The sequence below is a fragment of the Danio rerio genome, chromosome 7, assembly GCF_052040795.2.
Source record: "Danio rerio strain M-AB ecotype USA chromosome 7, GRCz13ab, whole genome shotgun sequence".
Lineage (NCBI taxonomy): Eukaryota > Metazoa > Chordata > Actinopteri > Cypriniformes > Danionidae > Danio > Danio rerio.
The window spans coordinates 52,230,910-52,253,839 of record NC_141027.1 but is presented as its reverse complement, the minus strand read 5'-3'; the positions used below and the strand labels follow the sequence as shown (position 1 = coordinate 52,253,839).

At 37.1% G+C, this 22,930-nt stretch overlaps 2 protein-coding genes across 12 annotated transcripts in view; one reads left to right on the top strand and one right to left on the bottom strand.

The window, feature by feature from the left end:
- The window catches only part of usp12b (ubiquitin specific peptidase 12b), a 30,387-nt gene extending 27,128 nt beyond the window's left edge, over nt 1–3,259 (bottom strand). For all 9 annotated transcript variants that reach the window (XR_015496169.1, XR_015496172.1, XR_015496167.1 and 6 more), the window contains exon 1: nt 3,143–3,259. Coding sequence is in view for 1 of the 9 variants with exons in the window: in XM_087261845.1 (XP_087117971.1) it covers nt 3,143–3,190 (48 nt within the window). In the remaining 8 variants the exon portion in view is untranslated. The remainder of the gene's footprint in view (nt 1–3,142) is intronic.
- A 3,819-nt stretch (nt 3,260–7,078) lies between these two features.
- Nucleotides 7,079–13,305, top strand: rasl11a (RAS-like, family 11, member A). Of its 3 annotated transcripts, XR_015494747.1 has the most exons (5): nt 7,079–7,571; nt 8,212–8,268; nt 8,474–8,556; nt 11,934–12,514; nt 12,613–13,305. XR_015494747.1 is itself a non-coding variant. In NM_001017840.2 (4 exon segments), coding segments are annotated over 4 exon segments (762 nt in total).
- The last annotated feature ends 9,625 nt before the right edge of the window (nt 13,306–22,930 follow it).

Genomic DNA, 22,930 nt, shown 5'->3' with positions numbered 1-22,930 from the left:
AAAGTTATGCGGTTGAAAAAAAAGGAGCACTAAATCACCGTAGACAACTTGTAGTGCATGAATGCCATTAAGAAAAGAACACAGTGCTGCAGACAAATGCAATGGATACATGCCACTAACATTCTCCTAAAACATTCTCCTATAACATTATAACACTATAAGATTATTTGTAATATCATATGCCTAGTCAGCATATGATCACTGGTAGTGTCATACTGGAACAGAGTTTGGGCACACTTTGCTATCCGAACCGTGCCCAGGCCCTTTTCCAGGATCGTTTGAGAAGTGTGAGTGCTCTGAATTGGGCTCAGGCGCAGTTCAGTTGGCCGACCCTGGCCCGGTTGGAAGAGGTGTGCCAGAGTGCGGTTTACTTGGGCTTTGACGCGGTATGCTTGTGTGTGAGTGCAAAGCACACCAGTGAGCCCAAAATTGAAGACGAGACGTGACTTTAAGGGACTGTTTCATATGGATTTATTAAAGACGCAAACCCCTCACTGCACGACAGCTGCACCTTTAGCAAACCTCATAATTCTTGCAGCACGAGGACTTTATGATTGTTTATGAGCGTCAAAAGTGGCCGATCTGTTTGGCGAAATATTTGACTGTGTGTCACTGCATATCAAACCACTAAAACGATATAACTAAAGAAATCTCCACTGTGCTGAGCGAAAGCACTTACTGAACAGCGCATCATCGATGACGTAAGCATGCTCAGGCACGAGTGTAATGAGAGTGCAGGCCATCGGGGAAGACGGGAGGGGGGACAAGCGTGCTTCGGCCTGGTTCAAGGCAACTGTACATAGTGTGAGTATGCCCTTAGATTTAACTGTGAAGCAGGAGTTAAGTTCCCCAAAACAGTGTTCCCAGAATAAACTAATAAACTAATTATTACTGTGGTGCAAATAGTAGATGTACTTTTATCAATGGTGGAAAAAAATTGACTTTGAAAAAGTTTATCTAGTGTGAAAGCCCCTTATCTGACCCTGAGGAGAACCATTCAGTAAAGCATACTCCTGCACATCAATAGGACATTTAGAGAGATTAAGGTGTGAAAAGTAGAATACATATACAGGGCTCAACAATAAGGACTGCCCGATGGCCCGGGGCCAGTGTGAGAGATGCTCGGGACAGTAGACAGAATTGTTACTGGCCCGATCGGGGCAGTGCTGCCTTGTCACTAAATTTTAATAGATGGCAACATGACCGCGACATTAAATTATGAGGCTAAAGGAAATGTCTGTTTCTAACTTTGACGAAAAAAATGAAGGTAATGTTTTTCTTAGCTTGCCGTCACTTTTAAGTCAGCCACCTTTTGTTTTGCAATAAAATACGTGCACGTTTTCCACACTGCTACATTTTACTGCTAAATATTTTTCAAATATTTCAATTCTACAACTACTGACATTATTTTCATTCATTCATTTTCTTTTCGGTTTTGTCCCTTTATTAATCTGTGGTCGCCACAGTGGAATGAACAGCCTGACATTATTTCGTGAAACATTATTTAATATATGTGGCTAACTTTTTTATTTCTTTTAAGGGGCCAGTGAAAATTTTGGCAAGTAAAAATCTGAACCACTGGTCCAATCGGGCCAATAGAAAAAATCCTTAGCGTTGAACCCTGATATATAAAAAGTATGTTTACATATTCATTTGATCAGTTAGCCTAAACCAAAAAAAAAATTTAAACTCCAGCCAAAATCTCATTCTTTTTTTTTAATTTTCGTTTTTGAAATGGACAGAAGATACCCTGATTGTCTGGGACATGTATAGGGCAGTATGTGTATGGATGAAAGACCTATTTAGATTATTGTTTACTTTGTTATACTTTGTGTTTAATTAGGAAAAATCCAATAATGTTCAAAAAAGAAATGTAAAACTTTATTCATAATTTGAATCTTTGCATTTCCATCCAAAAATATGGTCACTATCATTGAATACAGCATCCAACACTGTTGTTTTAAAATAACAAAGGCAGGATGTATATAAATCACATTCACTGCAATAAAGACCCAGTCATAAAGTTATAAGTAATTCTTAGATACAAGGAGCAACATTTTTGGCCATAATAATAATAGATTGAATCAACTGAAAATGCTGTTCCTGGAAGGATCTGATTCATCATGACTGCGAAAAGTCAACTATATGTATGTACAGCTTTTTGTATCATCATCTCAACGCAAGACTTGACCACTTTGATTCCAAGCAACAAAAAAAAAAAACTTTCATATAATACACACACAGTAATAAACACACAATAATACACAGTTTTAACATAACTCAAGCCGAATCAATAGGGTGTAAATCCATGCTTCTTATCTCCAACTCATTATCAGTAACTGCTAGTAAATAGGGAAGTTGCCACATAAATATCTGCTATTTAAAGCATTTATTGACTGATATGATCTCAAATTGTTTTCTAAAATACGACGACTAACACATTGCCCAGATGAAGGACATTTTAATTCATAAAACCTTGTGTACACACAGCATACGTTTGTGTACTCAGTGTTTTCAATCTACGGTACTCACTTTCTAATGTATCCGTTTACGTGATCATTCCAGCACTACAAAAACACTGAGTTCATTGAAACTGTTTTCAGTTGTATCCTTCACACATACACACACAATCGTAAAACCACAACAACAACAACAACAACAGCAGCAGCAGCAGCAGCAGCAGAAGAAGAAGCAGGAACTGTAACGTTAGTCTCATGCATGACCTCGCCTGTTACCTCTGACCACCCATTTCCTTTACAAAACACTAGTTAACATATAGAAAATCGTCCTAATGACTAACAATATGGTAAATTAACTTAAATAAAGCTGAGCCGCCCGGCTAATCAAACATTGATATTATGTGTATTGCTCGCTAATACGCTAGCCTATACATTTGACCCTTGAACGCAATAACAAATTATCTCGCAAAACTCTTAAAAGTACATTTAACCCCATCGCCAAACTTCTATTGCGCCTTTAAACGCATAAAGGGAGCTGTGCAAACTTTTTGTGGCTGTGTTGCCATGTCATGACACGGTTGTTTATCTGTTAGCTGTTGAGCTAGTCCTGTTAGCAAGCTAATCCAAACACAGGTTAGACGCAGTGGACGGGACAACACTCACTTATACGAGGGAAAACTCACCATCGTACAAATCGAGGCGATCTTTCGGACTGTCATCAGTATTTCCATCCGTCTGCCGCCATATTGGACCGAACCCCTATTTAAAAGTGTGACAGCCGCACGGGCTGGAGTTCCGGTGAATCCTTCAGTCGGTCCAGCAGCAGCTCGTAGCGGAATGAGGGAGTGTCGCCCCGCTCTCTAGCAGCTGCGCAGTACGCGATGTTACTAATCCTACTATGACCAAAACACCCATACTCTCTTTAAATTTACAAAAAAAAAAAAAAAAAAAAAAAAAAAAAAAAAAAAATATATATATATATATATATATATATATATATATATATATATATATATATATATATATATATATATATATATATATATATATATTTAAAAAGAGTTAAATGTATATTTCACTAATACTGGCAAATTTGACATAATAAAAAAAAAGAGTTGTTTTAGTTAAAATGTTCAAATGTTTCGAGAGGGTCTCAAATGTATTATTCGTCTTCCTAAAAATTTAAACACATATTTTTGCTTTTGTGTATTGTATAAGCAAAAAAATTGACAAATCATGATTGTTTATTTATGCAACTGATTTTTGATAGTAATTTATGATGCTTAAAAATAATTGAGTTTTTTTGAATGAAAATATAATTGTCATAATATTTAACAAAATGTGTCTTTCATCTTAGATAAGCATCCAAACAGAATAGAAATGCTCGCACATAGGCAGTGGATTATGTACGTCACTAGTAAAAAAGCGCGTAGTCCCTTATGAAACAACCCTTCATAACATTATTTTTATTTTTATAGTAAGACTTGAGGTATGAATATTAATTAGATAATGCTGACGTTGCTTGGTAACCTTCCTGTTACGTCGCCTAATTAATATTCATAATCCGAGTCTCATTCGTATGTATCCGCCCTTGTTTGGTTTTCCGACTGAAGAAACTAGTTTCATGCCATTCCAGACGCAGTGTGTTACTTCTGACCTAATCCATGTATTTTATAGATGACCATAGAGCAGGGGTTCCAAAACTTTTTAGCTTGCGACCCCCAAAGTAACAATGCTTGTGACTCGCGACCCCAATATCCTCTGAGGTAGTTACATATACAGAAACCTTGCATGCAATAACGCACAAACACCAATAGACCCAAGTTTATTCTTAGTTTATTTTTTTAATGTATATCAGAGCTGTAAATGTGCCAGAAAGTTTAACCTGATGTTATAAAATCAATCTGCTGCATCTGACGCCATTGGCATTAAAAAAACGACTAAAGAAAAGAGACGAGCAGGGGTCAAACTTGCGCTTTGCTATTCCCCTGCTGTCTTTACACGGAACACCCGAATGAGCAACAGCGAGCAGCTGAAGGCTAATAATGATCAGTGTCAAATAAATAATCTCAGAACTATAAAGTAATTAATTACAAAATATGGCATAGTCAATACATTAATTGTTCTGTCAGTGTTTAAATAAATAGGCTAAATTAAAATAATAGCCTAAAAGGCTATAATAATATTTTTAATGTTGGGGAGTTTTCATGCACTCTGGGGTGATTTTGTGTCTTAATTTGGCCATAACTCTTTCTGTGTTTCAGCTAGTGGGATGATTTTGGTGACAAATCTTATTTGACATATTTTGAGAAAATGCTTAGATTATTAAACCAAAAAAGAACAAATAACAAAACAATACACTCTGGGCAAATGTACTACCCTTTGTTACGTTTGTTACGTACAGGTTTTTAACTCTTTAATCTGCCAAGTTCATAAATGATGTCACCAATGTGGTGAAAAAAACCCACAAAATGACGTATTTTCAATATAATAAGTAGTCATTGGCTGGATTTTTTTTAAAATCTTTTATCCAAGTCTTGGACATGAGAAACAACACTGCCATTGATTAATTTTCATACTGTTGGTGGCTGTTTTTGCCCCATTGATTTCCATTATAACCACTGTTTTATCGCAAAACCATTACACCATATAATCACGCATTTTTGATTGTTGCTGGGTTTTTTTGGGAAGAGATCAAATTTGTCATTTTTACTGTTGATCATCAGTCGGCACCATTACCCTTTAGATAGACCTGAGCAAAAAAAAAGCTCAGTTTCTGGATTTTATATGGAGTATAACAGAAAATTAAAAGTGTGTGTACATGTATCTTTGAGTGTGTGAGAGTGACCTTTGCGCACTTAATCTTGATGCATCTGAGAAAATCAAAATATGCTTTTCAGCTCTCAGAACTACATGGAGTAAACAAAAACAAAGACTGTGTATTTATGCACCATCAAATGTGCTTATAATGGAAGACAATGTTGCAAAACAGCCACCAGCAGTAAATTAGGGAGGAAAAACGAAAATTTAACAAAAGCCAATTGTTACTAATCATTCACATGTCCAAGACTGTGATAAAAAATCCAGTCCACAATTACTTTTTATATTGAAAATATGTCAATTTGGATGTTTTTTCCCCAAAATAGTGGCATCATTTATGAATTTGACAATTAAAGAGTTAAAATCTTGTAATTTACTAAGCATTTTTTTTTTATCAGGACTGGGGTTGATTAACAGATTTATGCAAAAAATAAAAATACACAATAGAGTATATACATCTGATAGCAATTTTACAGCAGCTTAATTCAGTGGATGTTTTTATCCCGCACATAATGAAAGGCTATCTGAACAGTGCAAAAGGGTTAAATAGTTAACGTATAGCTACTTTTTCACAATATAGGCTACACTTAAGTTGTATTTTAGGTTGGGGGTCCCTCACACTTTGATAAATGTTTAGGAGTCTGTGAAATCTAAGATATCATTCCATTATCAATATTATATATGGCAAACCGTGTCGCAGATAGAGTATAAAGTAAGTCTATAATAGACTAGTAAAATATAACTTTAATAATTATTACATATATAAAAAAGCACCCTAATTGCAGTTGCATAATATAAAATTGCACAGGCTGTGTGTGCCTCTTATTAAAGGAATAGTTAGGCTACTCATCAGACCCGCAGGAGGGGTTCAGGTGGTTTGAAAGACCCACCCCTCACTGTCAAAGGTCCAGAATTTGTTTCATACATGAGCTTACTTGTCCTACACTGTAAAAAAAAATGCAGGGTTCCACACAATTCATGCATGTTGCCCCAACACAAATCAATTAAGCTAACTTAACACTTTTAACACATTTGTGGATTGAATTAAAAAAAATTAATCTGTCACAATGAAATATCATGAATTGTGTTGTTTCAGCTCATTTTAAATAAGTAGTTTAAACAAGCAAAAAATATGTATATATTTTTTATTGCATTTTGACTGCTATGCCATTATAAATTGTGAAAACAACCCATCAAAGAAGACTTGTACACAAAGGAAAAGTTTGCTATTTAAATGAATGATATTTAAATGACAATAGGCTACAGTGTTTATTTAAAACTTTAACAGATTCCTATTTTTTATCAAATTATATTTGATGTAATTGATGTATGTATATGATGTAAATGTTAATTGATGTAGCCTAAATCTTTAGGAAATGTTTTGGTTCATCAAAAAAGTGGTTATGATGACCATCCGACAAGCTAATCCATCAAAAAATAGTGCTTAAAATGACATTAAATGCAACCGATTTAAACCTCATAATTAAATAGAAAATGGGGCAAATACCTGCAAAAGGTCCTCCTATTTTTAATATAAAAGAACCACCCCTTTCACCAGGCTGGCTATACAGGCCTGATATCCTTCAATTTTTCAAATTAATCCATAAAATTATTTTCCCTGCAACTACTTATCCTATGCTTTCATTATGAGGGGGACTATCCCTTTAATTATGGCTCTCGTAATATTAGCACATTTCAAATCAAATCATTAAATGTATTCACATAGTAAATTTAGGTCTGCTTGAGTGACGCCCCTCCGTTTTCTTTTTTCTTTTTTTTTCTATTTTGGCTGAAGGCGCAGTTGTGGAAAGTGGTCCGGGCGAACATGAACTGCGGGTTGTGAACTGTTCAGATGTAGCCTACTTCATTAAACTTTACTAGTTCATTAGAGGGCCGTTATGCAGAATTAACCTTCATGTGGTGCAAAAGTGGAGCCAGCGTTTGGGGTGCACACACTGGATATTCGCATCTGTTTGAAAGAATCTCTCCAGACCTCTCTCAGTCTGCCGAGCGGAGATAACGCAAGACTTCTGGCGCTATGAGGAAGACACATAACGCGTGGAGCGGACTCCTATTGCGCGAATAAGCGGAGGAAAAGAGATGCATTTTCAGCACGCCGAACAACAGTGACAGCTTTCTAAATGCGTCTTCTTATCGAGCAGCCAAGAACAATGAGCAGTGGCTCTAGCAACTTTCTGCTAGTTCCTATACCGGAGTACCCTGTATTAGACTGTGTGCCAAACAAAAACGTCAAGATAGTTGTTCTGGGAGCAAGCAATGTCGGAAAAACAGGTAAGAAAATAAACTATAGCCTATATATTTCATATAATGTATGTTTTAATATTGTAGGCTGTGCCATAATGCATATTTTTCCTTAGTAATTCGTTTTATTATGACTTTACTATTAAATATTTTATATTTAAACGTACTTTTGCATTTGAATGTTTATGCATTAAAGGAACAGTGCACCAAAAGTGTAAATTCTGTCATTTAACCTGCTCACCCTTCACTTGTTCTAACCTGTTTGACTTTCTTTCTTTAGCTGAACACAAACGAAGAATTTGTGAAGAAACCTGGAAACCAGTAACTGTTGACGTACACTGTGTTTGTTTTTCTTACCAGTCAATGGTTACCGGCTTCTAACATTCTTCAAAGTATCTTCTTTTGTGTTCATCAGAATAACGAAACTCATAAAGGTTTGGAACCACTTGAGGGCAAGTAAATGTGACAAAAAAAAAGAGTGATTTATCCTTTCAATTCTCTTAAAGTCATTAATAAAGAGTTAATATGTGTGTTTTTTAATCATAAGACATCATGATGTCTGGGATATGTTTTAACGCCAGGGTGCGACATACACTGAGGCTCTGCCTTCTTGTGCACAGTATGTGCCTGCTTTGCTGAAACAAAATCTCCATTTGATTTTCATTTTCAGCTCTGATTGTAAGATTTCTTACTAAGAGATTCATAGGAGACTATGAAGCCAACACAGGTAAACATAATTAAATAATCCTTCTCTTTATGATCCTATACTAACCTATAAAATGGCTTTCATATTTGTTTACTCATCATCACATTTATTTCTGTCATTCGTACTCGACTGAATGAGTTTTAGGCATTCTTTTGGCATGATTTTCTTCATCTGTAATAAACTGTAAGTGTGGAGTCTTTTATTCTGTCTTGTTTAATATTCCTAGGGGCCTTATATTCAAGGAAGATTAATTTGGACGGGGAGCAAGTTTCTTTGCAAGTACAGGACACTCCGTGTGTCTCCCTGCAGGTACTTCAAATCACACTACCAAACGCTTCCTTCCGTCTTTCGTCTAAACCTCCATCAAACATTGTGTGCCCGTGGTGTATTATCACAGTCGTTGAGATCAGTCAGCCTCTTCGCCTGTGGGATTCCTGCATGCTTCAGATGAACTGTGGGGAATATTAGTTCAAACATTTGGCCTGTAAACAAAGTATGCAGCGCAGGGGAGATAAAGAGGGTGTGCTCAGCCATAAGCTCATTAGACTGACTCATGTGTACTGAAGGGCTCTCTTCAACTCAATGAATCTGAGCCTGGCTCAAGCGCAGTGTATATATAGGTGTTACGATGATTGAGAAGTAGCTTACCAGTTAGATTAGAAACAATTTATTGGTAGTCAGTCCTACAGAGTGCACTAGTGTCCGCCCATTTTTCAGCACGTTTCCCCTTTCCATAAGTCTTATATTGTAGACTTGAATTTAACAATCAGATATGTCAAACATTTTGATGTCAGGCATTTGAAAAAGACAAATGCTGCATACTTCCTTACTGATGTAGGCGAAAATAAGATTTAATAAAAGAAATATGTCTGAATTCATAGTTTTTATGAAAGAGTTGGCAACAATGACCTACTACATCTGGCGAGAATGATGAAAATTGCACGTGTGTAGATGTATTGGAGGGCATTATTGTAATATTGTGAAATATTATTACAGTATAAAAATGGTTTCATTTTAAAATTGTTAAAGGGGTGGTCCAAAGTGTAATTTTTGAGGCTTGCTTGTGTTTATAAGATGCAAAGCAATGTGTGTTCATGCTTATTTTTTCATATATCTTACTTCGATTATAAACAGCTACTCTGCTAACATGAAAACGACTGCCATATTTCCTAATCCCTCTAAAAGCCTGCCATCAAGAGGCTCTGATTGCTCGGCTAACATTATGTGCTGTGATTCGTGGATCAGCTTCACGTCACTAGAAAAGGTGTCATGTCCCTACAAGCATGCGCTTTTGCACTGTGTAAATACTGTACATGCGGTGTGTCCCAAATCGCATACTTATGCACTATTCTACACCAAGTTGTAGTATAAACAGTGTAAGTAGTGCATTTACACTGAAAACTCTTGCATTTACTCTGAAAAAATAATAAGTGCACTTTAATTACCCGGATGATGTACTTATTCAACCGGTTAAATGAAGTGTGTAATGATGGACACTTCACGCACTCAACAACTGCAGGTTTGCTCATGTAGCAAAAGGGGCAGAGCTATCGGGCGCACATGTTGGATTACTTTATTTATTTTGGATTGTGAAAGCAGTATTCTACTACGAGAGTGATCATAGCACCTCACGATGGTGAATGCGGTTATATTCCTGGCAGGTATTATTTGGTAATTGGTCATTTACTTCACTAATTAGACAAACATCATCAGGGAAACGGTTTGACTATTCGCTTAGTAAAAAACATTAGTGTTCCATTTGGGATGACACTAAATACATATATTCTGCTGTTGAGTGTTTAAGTGCATAAGTACATAGTGCATAGTGTGCCATTTGGGACGCAGCTTGTCAGTCAGTTTAGCTGTTAGTCGTATCAGTTTGAGCCTGAATTAGAGAGAAAATGACACAGAGGACAGATCTGAACCTTAAGCCTGCTTTCTAAAATAAAGTCTTTCACATATATTCAGGTTATAAGCATGTGTAAGTAATATCAAACTTTCACATATCTTTTGTGAGTTATTTGAGATGTAGAACGCAGGGAAATCGGCTGCATAGAGAGAGATGCTGCAGCGCTGCTGAAGACTGAGTGTTTACAGCGGTTTGACTGATAAATATGAATTTGTAGCTAAATTGTTAACGGTGCCAGACAGCATTTCCTGTTGTTTACATCTTTGTTTACGTCCTCGCTACAACCTGCGGTTAGTGCTAGGAACAGCTTGTAACAGATGCATTTTAACAAATAAAAACAATTACAGGTTGTGGCTCACAATCCACAGCTTCTGCTATTGTTCTGCAGATGGTCTGTTTAAGGGCAGCACGGTGGCGCAGTGGGTAGCACAATAGCCTCACAGCAAGAAGGTTGCTGGTTCAGTTGGTGTTTCTGTGTGGAGTTTGCATGTTCTCCCCGTGTTTGCTCTGGGTGCTCCGGTTTCCCCCACAAGTCCAAAGACATGTGGTACAGGTGAAATTGTTTATAGAATATGTGTGTGAATGAGTGTGGATGTTTCCCAGTGATGGGTTGCAGCTGGAAGGGCATCCTGCTGTGTAAAACATATGCTGGATAAGTTGGCGGTTCGATCTGCTGTGGCAACCTCTGATTAATAAAGAGACTGAGCTGAAAAGAAAGCAATGAATGAATGGTCTGTTTAACTCATTCAGCGTTAAAGCGTTCAGTTTTTCTTCTTACAAAGTCCGCCATTTAAATAGCAAATGCGCCATGGTGTGACACAACTGACTCTTTAAAAGAATGGGAGATGAGACTCTGATTGGTTTAATGCACATTATGCTCAAAACACACCCATAACTTATTAAGAGAATAAGCACAACCCTGTTAGACCATTTGCCGTGGCACAGAGTGGAGTTTTCCATTTTTAAATTAGCAAAAGTAGATTCAGACACATCCTTAATGCTTTTGCGCCATGTGGTCTAGACTTTGTGCCTAGACCATTAAAATAGAGCCCGCAGAGAGGAGTTGACCGCGATGACAGGGTTTGAGTCCGGCAAAAGGACAAAATCAGAAGCCGAAAAATAACATTAACAAGTAAATAACAGGGTAAGAATGTGAATCAGAATCAGGCGAGGGCTTTTCTTTTTCTGGATTGCTTTTTAAAACACTTTGGTTGGTTTTAGGGCAGTTGGTGAGCAGGTCAATCTGTGCTTTTGAAAACATTATCAGTTGGGTTTAAGGAAGGAGGAGGATATGTCAGTCAGTCAGTTAACAGCGACCTCTGGTGGATTTACACAAGAACAGCAGGCTTGAATGGAACTCGTGAGAGAAACTTGAGATCTGAAAAAGCATACAGTTCACAGCGGCTCCTGGTGAAATTGCAAAAAAAAAAAAAAAAAATAAATAAATAAATAAACAGCTTTAGAAATGTATATAGAGGTATGTTTTTTAGAATGAGCCTGGGTTGTGATTTTTAGACCTTAAAACATCTCGGTATGCTGCTTCATGTTGCAAACAGATATTGTCTTATTATAGTTTTCTTCTTTTTATGTGTAGTCATGAACACACTTGTTTGTAGATCAGTTAGTTTGATCATTTTCTGATGTTTATTATCCCTAGTCATTTCTCCAATAAGCAACAGAATCAGAAGTACTAAAATAATCACCGAAACTTTGAATAAGATCAATATAAGATAAGTCGGACAGTGGACATACTTTAACAGCAGATTTGTCATTCCAGGATGATGCAGACGGCCTTTACTGTCAAGAGCAGATCAACCGTTCCATTTACTGGGCGGACGGTTATGTGCTCGTCTTCTCCATCACTGACCTCAACAGCTACCGCACCATCCAGCCTCTCTACCAACATGTGCGCCGAATCCACCCCAGCGGTAACATCCCTGTCATCATTGTGGGAAACAAGAGCGACCTTCTGCGAGCCCGACAGGTCTCAGATCCCGAAGGGAAGGCGCTGGCGGATGAATTGGGAGGGCTATACTTTGAGGCTTCGGCCAGGGAGAACCACGAGAGCGTCCAGGCAGCTTTTCTGCACTTATGTCAGGAGGTGAGCCGAGCGCTGGGAGGAGGAAACGGGGAAAAGAGAAAAGGTGGACTACACCTTGCCAGGCCAAAGAGCCCAAACATGCAGGAGTTGAAGAGAAGATTCCGGCAAGTGCTGTCATCCAAGGTCAAGTCGGCTACGGCGCTATGAGGATTTGATGAATGTGAGGATTGGGAAAGTGTTAAAGTGTTGCAGAAGTGATTGTGAAACACAAGGCAAAACAATGAGCTGTTTTAGCAAGCACTCATAGACGACAAGAGGTGAGATCACTGCTCTCTGGATGAACTCCTGGCACTAAACTTTAATGTTTTTTAATGGTTTCAAGGCCATCAAGTCTGTTTTTGTTGGTTTGTTTTAGATGCTGTCAAGCAACGGTTTCCAGGATTATGATGAACTCTCAAATTCGATTTCTTAGTAATGACTTTCTTATAAATTAGTATTACACATGAATCAGCTTTATCTCTTGAAATGTGAAGCAAAGATTAACAGATTATATTTGACCGTTGAGGCCATTTGTTATATTGAAAGTATCAAAACGTTAAGACGACTGTAATATTCTCATTTGATAGGGGGCAGATTTATAAAATCCTGTTTTAGGGTAATATATACCATGTTTTCCTGACAGCGAGATGCATAATCCAGCCATGTGTTTTTATAATCATGGGAGAAAGAGGTTGTTTACTAGCAGTTCCCATGACCTTTGACCTGCTTAAATTGTGTCAAGGATTTGAGGGTACTGGAGGTTCATATAGGGTTTCCTAAGCTTGTTTCTTCCAGATGTCCCATTCGCCCACTGAAATAGACTCATGTTTATCTTGCTGCGCAGATGAAGTAGCGTTCCTCTGAAGTAGGTCTGGAGATTCCTAGACTGAACTAGTAGCCGTGCACCCGCTGAGTCGCCGACCTCTAACCTTTCACCTTTGATAAATCAGTTTCTTTCATTCGGCCAATGGCTTAAAACAGATTAAGACCAAGACAAGCCTTCTGTTCTCTCATAATGTGAGTGTCCATTTCCTTACACTTTAACACAGTAAAAGCCTGGTAAAACATACTGCAGTGTGGTGATTTGATTTCTTGCTCAACAAAACTTTGCTATCTCTTTCTTCCTCCTTAACTGTATTTACCAAAACATTCATTAATTTATTCATTTTTCTTAGGCTCAGTCTCTTTATTTATCAGGGATCACCACAGTGGAATGAACTGCCAACTTATCCAGCATATGTTTTACAAAGCGGATGCCCTTCCAGCTGAAACCCAGTACTGGAAAACACTTATACACACTCATTCACACACATACACTACAGCCAATTTAGCTTATTCATTTCACCTATAGCGCATGACTTTGGACAGTGTGGGAAACCGGAGCACCCGGAGAAATCCCACGCCAACAGAAAAGCTGGAGCTGGACCAGCCGGGTCCCAGCCGGGACTCGAACCGGCGACCTTCTTGTTGTGAGGCGACAAAAAACATTCATTCCATTACAAATTTAACTAAAAGGTTTTTTTGTATTATGAAATTGTTACAAATCTTGGCACTTGTTGGTGGATCACTAGTGTTAGAAGTTCTGTAAACCACTAGCAGATTTCGAAGCTGTTGGTAAGCATTAACTTATTTGACCGCCTTTTTTCTAATAAATGTGCAAATAGAACTCAGCTGTGTGTATCTCTAAGGACTTAATGTAATCTGTTGTGGTTTCAGAAGTATTTCAGGTCATGGAAGGTTTTAAATTTGCTCTTAGAAAGTGTTATGCTGCATCCCATTTAGCATACTTATACTACACCCTAAAAGTATGTACTTTTTTGTGAAGGTATATAAGGAAAAGTATATACTTTTGAGTGTGTGACAGAAGAGTATGCAAGCTTTAGGACATATTACTTTCTCGTCAACAGATCGTTATGTTGCTTAGTTATCAGCCCTGTCAATCATCCACATTTCTGTCATATTTAATTACTTTGCTGCAGCAGAAGCAGGTAATCTCCCATTCGGGAGTCTGTCATGCAGAGAAATCTCCTTAGGTCTTTGGATAGTTATTCATTCAGATGTTAATGTCCAAACACGTCTTTATACAAGTATTGTTGTTGCAGATGAAATACTGTATAACACAGAAAATGTGATTTAAATATTTTCCAGTTGGCTAGATATTAATTAACACTAAATCAAACATCTTTACTGAAGCCTCTCTACGCGCGCCCGCCATGTTTGTAGTTATAAGAGCCAGTTTAATAGTTATGTAAGTGATAACTAAAGATATAATTCCTGCAAAATTTGCTTTATATTCATGTATGGCAAAATCATACCTGATGCTTTATTATGTATAATTTGTGTAATGTTTCTTTAATGCTCGCATTTTTTTCTAGCAAGAATTTTCAGTGAAGTGTTAACGCAGGTATGGGAGAAACTGTTTTCTTACCGTCTGCTGTCAGTTAAAGGAAACCTTTCTTTGTGTGTCTAAACACTGCAGGAGACACACTTAAAGGGTAAATAAGGATGCAGAATGTAAGAACCATTTCGATTTTTGTACTTTCCTTTTAATAAACGCATATTTGTTTATGGATTTGTCTGTAACAAGTAAAACTTATTGTTCCTGCGAAGCAAAGAAAGACATAGTTTGCAGCTATATTAGTTTATTTACACTTTTCACTTGCGTTTGTAGTTCTTATCGAATTCATGTGCAACGCGCAATGTACTGTTTCCAATATCAGCGGTTAGAGTATGGACGCTTCTGCTCTTTTTTTTAATTTTTACCAGAAATAGTAAACCATCCTGGGGTGCGTTTCCCAAAAGCATCGTTAGCCAACTAAGGTCACAAGTTCCATCATTACAAACATAGTTTGTTGATTTGCCGTTTCTTAAATCCGTCGCTCCAACGAACATTCGCAAACTGCGTCGCAAACTTGATTGCTCGCAACTACACCTGTGGAGCTGTAGTTAGAAACATAGTTCCTGGCTGTGTTCTATTCCCACTTATCCCCCCTATGCCCTTTTCATTTAGAACATTATAACATTCAAAGTTGGAATTATTTAAAATAAAAAAGCATTAAGGTCATCTCTCTTAGGTGTAATTTGCTTTCAAACAATTTTTACAGTTCAGTTTTAGCGATCTTCATGTTTGCAGTTGTGTTCCCTTCACAGTGCACTTTGAAAACATTGATGTCATTTTAAACAAAGCCTCATGGCGAAAGCTATAGGCAACCTATTATTTAAAAGCGAAGTTTATGTTAAGTCTCCAAAGCTTGTGAAAACAAAAAGCATACGTTAACTCTTTTAATTTACAGTGGGTTATTTATTAAGTATCTGTACTGTCGATGACATGGGCCTGCTGGTTGGAACTTTCTGCAGTGATTTACATGTGTCAAATTGTAAAAGTAGACTTACAATAAATAAATAAATAAATAAAAAATATCCTACTTAATAATGATGATGAAAATAATAATAATTAGCATCATCATCATCATTAATATTATTATTAAAGTATGATTTTTTCATTTCTAATAAATAATAAATATTATATTTTATTTTATGATAAATAGCCTCATTATTTATTTGCTTGTTGATTTATTTATTTGATTTATATGATATGTTTTAGAATAGAATATGTTCAACTTCTCAATATTATCAGTAAAGCAAACACAGGCCCTATTAGTGGCATTTACATATATTTCAGTTAATATGGAAAGCGAGTGCATGTTTTTACCAAATCTAGTATTGGATTTTATTTTTAATGCGTGTGTTTGTAAAACGGTATAATTTGCACTAAGAAATTATGGGTTTTTCTCTAAAGAAGCAGTTACTCCACCCCGTTTAGAGCATCATCATGGGCATTTTATGTTAAAACTAATGTGGTAATGTAAAACTAATGTGGATCTTCGACAGAGAAACTACGGGTTTTGGGAAACACTAGTCACACATGGTTCTTTTCCCAAATGATGCATCGTACAATGATAGTTTAGCCTCGAGAGAGATACGTCGTTGTTTGGGAAACACACCCCTGGAGCCTTTGGCATGCTTTTTTCAACATATACGATTTAGGACAAACTTATTTTGTTTTTTAAATAATGTTTAGGACGGATACGATGCAAATTGGGATGCATCATTAGTTTTACAAGTGTACTAAAAATGTCCTCTTGAACATTTCATTAGAACTGTTTTATTAAATATGTATTCCAGTGAGCTTGCACAAATATAACCAATGTTCATTATTCACATCTATAGGGTTTTATTCTTTTAATTCTCCCATTCATATATTGACATTAAGTTAAAAAAAGGAAAAAAAATCTTTGGGAAAAAGAATTAGGTAGGGTGGAGGATTCCCTTAAAGGGGACCTACATTATGCTCATTTTTACAAGATGTAAAATAAGTATCTGATGTCCCAAGGGCATAGGTCTCAAACTCAATAACTGGAGGGCCACAGTTTTGCTCCAATCCTAATCAAACACAGCTGATCCAAACAACCGAGTGTTCAGAAGAGTCTTGAACACCTTGATTTTTTGGATCAGCTGTGTTTGATTAGGACTGGAGCAAAACTGTGCAGAGCTCCGCCCCCCTCAGGAATTGACTTTGAGACCTATGCCCAAGAGTGTGTATGTGAAGTTTGAGCTCAAAATACCACACAATTTATGTTTTATAACTTTTTTAAATTGCCCTTTTTAAGCTTTAATCCTAATTGTCTATTTGGGTGACTGTCACTTTAAATTCAAATGAGATGGTGCTCCTTTGAAAAGAGCGCGAAGCTACGAATGCCTATGTGCCAGCATAGTGGCAGATTAAAAAACAAGACTAACATCCTATGCTAATGAGAAAGATCATCACTAATGGGCGGAGCCTTCCCCCTCTGATATCAAATACAAAGGGAGAATCAAAGTGTTTCTGCAGACTGTTAATATGAAGAGTGATTTTAAAACATAAAATAAAATAATTGTTACAATTAGAAGCTGGTTAAATTCACAGAATGTTTCCACACATCTGTGTTAAAACTCCTTATAAAAGTGATTTTTTCATAAATGTCCCCTTCAAAAGTCCCTCTATCAGTGTCATACTGCTGTTCACACTTTTCAGAGAAGTGGATGCAATGAATTTTTCCATATACCTGCATTTGCATTATAGTAAATATAATAATATAATATATTATAATAAGTAAGTATACTTTTAGTGAGCACCGTCCTATGGAGGAGACATTAAATCACTGGCCGTTGTCCATTATGGCCATCATAATCCAGCCTGATCTCACAAGGAAACGTATTTTGTCAGTTTAGTGGCGAGTTAAGTCATATGAAAATGTCTAACTTAAAAAGGAGGCATGGCACCCAACATCACCCCTAAACCTAAACTATTATTAGGATATGAGCGATTCATACTAAATTGTACAAATGAGATGCATGAATTTGATGAATAAGATGAATTTATTCAAATTAGTCAAACGTTACAAATTGCTGTAAGATTGTGTTGGAAAATCATCATTAATGGTTGGGGCTTCCCCCTCTGATATGTACAATGGGAGAATATCAATCAAAGTGTTTTTTCAGACGGTTTTCATGAAGTGTGATTGTAAAATATTTTTTTTGATCATTAGAGGGTATATTCACACACTGTTGAACAACATAAGGAGTGTTTAAACCCCTTATTAAAGTGATTTTTGCATAATAGCTTTAATCTTTTTTGAGAATGAAGTAAATTGAGAATGTAAACTGACATTGTCCTTAGAGCTTTGGAACTCCTCTTTTTTTTTTTGGAAATTTATCTTTTTTGTAAAGGACAGGTCCAAATTGGTACCTTAAATATACATTTTAGCACAGAAAAAGTACAAAAGTTTACCATTTCTGTTTTTTTGTTTTTTGTTTTTTTTTTGTTACTATCATGATCATTTTACTACCATTTCCTTATACACTCACCGGCCACTCTATTAGGTACACCTTACTTGTATCGGGTTGGACCCCTTTTTGCCTTCAGAACTGCCTTAATCCTTCATGGCTTAGATTCAACAAGGTACTGCAAATATTCCACAGAGATTTTGCTCCATATTGACGTGATAGCATCACGAAGTTGCTGGAGATTTGTCAGCTGCACATCCATGATGCAAATCACCTGTTCCACATCCCAAAGGTGCTCTATTGGATTGAGATCTGTGACTGTGGAGGCCATTTGAGAACAGTGAACTCATTGTCATGTTCAAGAAACCAGTCTTAGATTATTTGTGCTTAATGACATGGCGCACTATACTGCTGGAAGTAGCCATCAGAAGATGGGTACACTGTGGTCATAAAGGGAAGGACATGGTCAGCAACAATACTCAGGTAGGCTGTGGTGTTGACACGATGCTCAATTGGTACTAATGGGCCCAAAGTGTGCCAAGAACCTATCCCCCACAGTATTACACCACCAGTCTGAATTGTTGATTCAAGGCAGGATGGATCCATCCTTTCATGTTGTTGACGCCAAATTCTGACCCTACCAACCAAATGTCACAACAGAAATCAGGACTCATCAGACCAGGCAACGTTTTTTGAGTTTTCTATTGTCAAATTTTGGTGAGCCTGTGTTTTCTGTTCCTGCAAATGATTAGAAGTTTGCATTACAAGTAGGACAGGTGTACCTAATAAAGTGGCCGTCGAGGGTTAGGTACTAATGCGGACTCTATAGTTATGTAGCCTACTGCCCCAGTGAAAACTTTTGTACGTTAATTTCTGAGAGTGTATGGTTAGGGATAAGCTCAATGCTGCAAGCAGTTACATTCTAACATTACATTTATTAATGTTTGTTAGTGTAAAGTTTTCGTCAGACATCAGTTAATCAGAAGTTTTACATCCAATCCTTCACAAACAACATCTCTTGTGCTGCTTCACACACTCTGCTCTATGTGTGTTTATGTGTTTTCAAGGAGCTTTCAAAGCTAGCTTGCTATTGCTAGCCTCTCCAAAATTGCCTACAATTATAAAAAATCTGAGGGATGTGTTGCTAGATTGTCGACCACAAGCCTGCATCAGTGGCGTCTGTCCTCTAGTTTGAATAAGACAGATTAAATAAACCATCTCTCAGACGTTACAATTATAAATGGCTTCCTGTTTGCCTCAAAGAACTGAGAAAGCCAAGAGGACTTATGTTATCCTCTGACTCATGAGGACTTGGTGTTTGTCCTAATTATGGCTCATTTGGGAAAGCTGGCCAAGGAAGTTTGAATTCTCAGCAGAGTGTTATTAGAGGAGAAACAGCTGTGACGTGAAATGGTAAGAGACTTTTTTTTTCTCTCCATCTGAGCTCATTATGTTATCACAGCCACAGGAAGCATGACCAAGATAATTCCCAAAGGAGGAGCGGGAGTCGATAGAGGGAAAAACACAGAACGAGAAAGGAGGATCAGGCAGCGAGGCAGGAAGTTAAAGGGAGAGAAAGAGATTAATGCTGAAAAGTAACAGAAGGAAGAAGAGAGGACAGATGTTTTACAGTAAAGAGCTGGGAGGCCTTAAAGAGGACACAGTCTTCCATCTCATCCTCTAAAGTGATAAATGTCAGTGTGAATTGAGACCTGCTATAGTTCATGTCAGCTCACAAATTCTGACTGCAGTGAAAACAGATCAGCTCCCATTTAATACTGCAGTATGAATATAGTAATGCACATTCACACACATTTGTTCTCATAAGTGTTGGAATGAAGACAGCTGGAGTTATGATTTATGATCTGTGTGCATCTGCAGCTGACGAACCACCCTAAGACATTTACCCTAATGTCATCGCCATGAAATTATTAGTTTCAGTCTGACGTTTTTGTTAAAATCACAGAGTTGTTCATATTCTTACTTCGTGATAACTTATTTACATTATGCAGTGTCTCTTATGTTAATTTACTGTTAAAGAACAAAAAGGTTCTTTCTACAACTCATGTTTAGTTTTATACAGTTCTTTATGTGAGCCAATAAGAACACAAGATGAACAATCAGACACCAATCATCAAATCAGAGGCCAAGAAGAGTGATAATAAAGAGATCAATCGAGCAAAACTGAAAATTATGACATTGTTTGCTTACCTTTCACTTGTCACAAACCTGTTTGAGTGTGTGTTTTATTTTGAAAAATTTTGGAAACTATACAACTCGATAACTATTGACTTCCATAGTAGAAAAAACAAATCCAAGTCAATGGTTACATTGGTCATTTTTCAAAATGACTTATTTTGTGTTCACCCTGGGAATAAAAGAAACTCATAAAGGTTTGGAATGACTTGAGGGAGAATAAATAATAAGTGAATGTTCATTTTGGGCTGTCTCTATGGAGATAATCTAAACTCAAATATGGTGCTAAACAGTACCAAATTAGAGCTTATCAGCTTGCCTTGTAATAATAGCAAGACCCTTTGGGTGGTAAATAGAACATTTTCATAATTAGATCCATGAAGTACCATTCTTAAAAAGTGCAACATAAGACCTCAAAACTATTTTTAGAAAATTTCATAAATTTATGTATCAGTATTAGAGTATACTAAATTCTCTAGAAATTGCTGTATTGAAGCTAATTCTGCCTGAACCATTAATTCATTCATTTTCCTTCTTTTTAGTGCCTTATTTATCAGAGGTTGCCACAGTGGAATGAACCACCAACTATTCCAGCATATGGTTTATGCAGCAGATGGCCTTCCAGCCACAACCTAGTGCCAGGAAACACCCATACACACTCAATCACCCACACACTACGGTCAATTTAGTTATTCACTTCATCTATAGTGCATGTGTTTGGATTGTGGGGGGAAACCGGAGCACCTACACCAACATGGGGAGAACATGCAAACTCCACACAGAAAAAACAATTGGTCCAGCCGAGACTTGAACCAGCGACCTTCTAGCTATGAGACGACTGTGCTAACTACTGAGCCACTGTGCCAACCCTGCCTGAGCCAAAGGAATATTAAACTAAACACTGTAAGAAATGCTGGGTTCCACATAATTCCTTCATGTTGTCCCAACACAAATCGATTATATTAACATAATCATTTTTATAAATTTACATGGATTGAACATAAAAATATTAAGTTGTCCCAAAAAACCTTAAGAATTGTGTTGATTTTAGCCAGAAGTATGTATGGCTGCAGTTTGTCTATAAAATGAACGCTATACCGTTTCTGTTTTTGCTTACCAGCTGACCGCTTACCTCCATATGGATGGCTTTCCTGCTGTTACCAGTTTGTCCTGTTATAGCTCGTCATGTACATCGGTGGACTTGAGACACAGAGAGAAGTTGACAACAATGATGAGGTTTGAGTCTGGTTAAGAAAGGTTCTAGAAAGCAGGTAAGACAAACAAAATCTAAAAAATTAAGTAAACAAGTAAATAACAGTGTGAGAATGTGGTATAATCTGAAAACATGGTAAAAATCAGGCGATGGGTTTTCTTTTTTATGGATTGCTTTTGAAAACACTGTTGGTTAGGTTTAGGGAAGGTGCGGGAGGGTCAATCTGTGCTTTTTAAAACACTGTTGGTTGGGTTTAGGAAAGGGGGTGGGCGCTGGTCAATCGGTGCTTTTAAAAACACTATTGGCTGAGTTTAAGGAAGGAGGAGGGTGGGTCAGTCGATCGGTCAGTCAGCCAGTCATTCACTCAGACAAACAGTCAGTCAACAGTAGCCTCTGGTGGATTTATTTAGGATTATTTGAGAAATTTGATATCTAAAAAAGCGAACAAAGCGGGATTCATGAAAACAAAAACTGCAAGCTCCTGGGATGCATTTGACGGTCTCCAGAAATGTATATAGAGGTACATTTTCAGAATGAGCCTGGGTTGTTTTAAATAACTAGTTTGAACAAGCAGAAAAAGTTCCTGCAATAATGTATTTATATCAGAGCAATCTCACGGCAATTCGTAACTTTTTGATTTAGTGGCTAATTCGTATGAATTCGCACAATCTACTTCGTACAACTCAGTACAATTTGCTCATCACCCAAAGATGGTTGGTGTTAGGGGTGGGGTTAGGTTCCACGCCTCCTTTTTAAATCTTACATTTTTGTACGACTGAACTCATACAAATTGGTATGAATAAGCCACTAAACTGATAAAACGTAAAATACTTACGTTTCCTTGTGAGATCAGGCTTATTTATACTCACTATATTCCCACCTAAATTTACCTCTGTATGGGACAAAATATTTACATTTGAATGCCTTAAAAATAGCCTTATATTTAATTATCAGAAAACTTTGCACTGTTAAAAAGTTAATTCTCCCAATATAATTGTTTCCATATTTTACACTTAAAGCCTGGCTTTCCTAATATCTCTTTGAGATAAACTATCTTACAGTGATAGTTCAGTAAAAATCTATTTGACCTTCACAAATAGAAGCATTCCCATCCTAATAAAGATTGACGTTGTGAGAGAAAGTAAAGCGGAGGATGCACCTGGTCATTAAAAATGCCTTGATATTCCTGTATATACCATCATCTGACATAATGGCCCCCATGAGATATAGCTGTCCATACATTTAAAGATCACCCACCTTGTTTAACAGCTGACTACAGAGAAGGTGTTCTGTGGCTTTATTCAGACGCAAACCATCTGGATCTAGTAGACAACTCTGTATTTTTTCTTTCCCTCAAGAATCCAGATTTTGTTTACATGAAGTATTTACGGGTTTTGCTTCACTGCATGTTGGATTTAAATAATAGCAGACTTTGAATATCAGCCCAGCATTTGGTAAA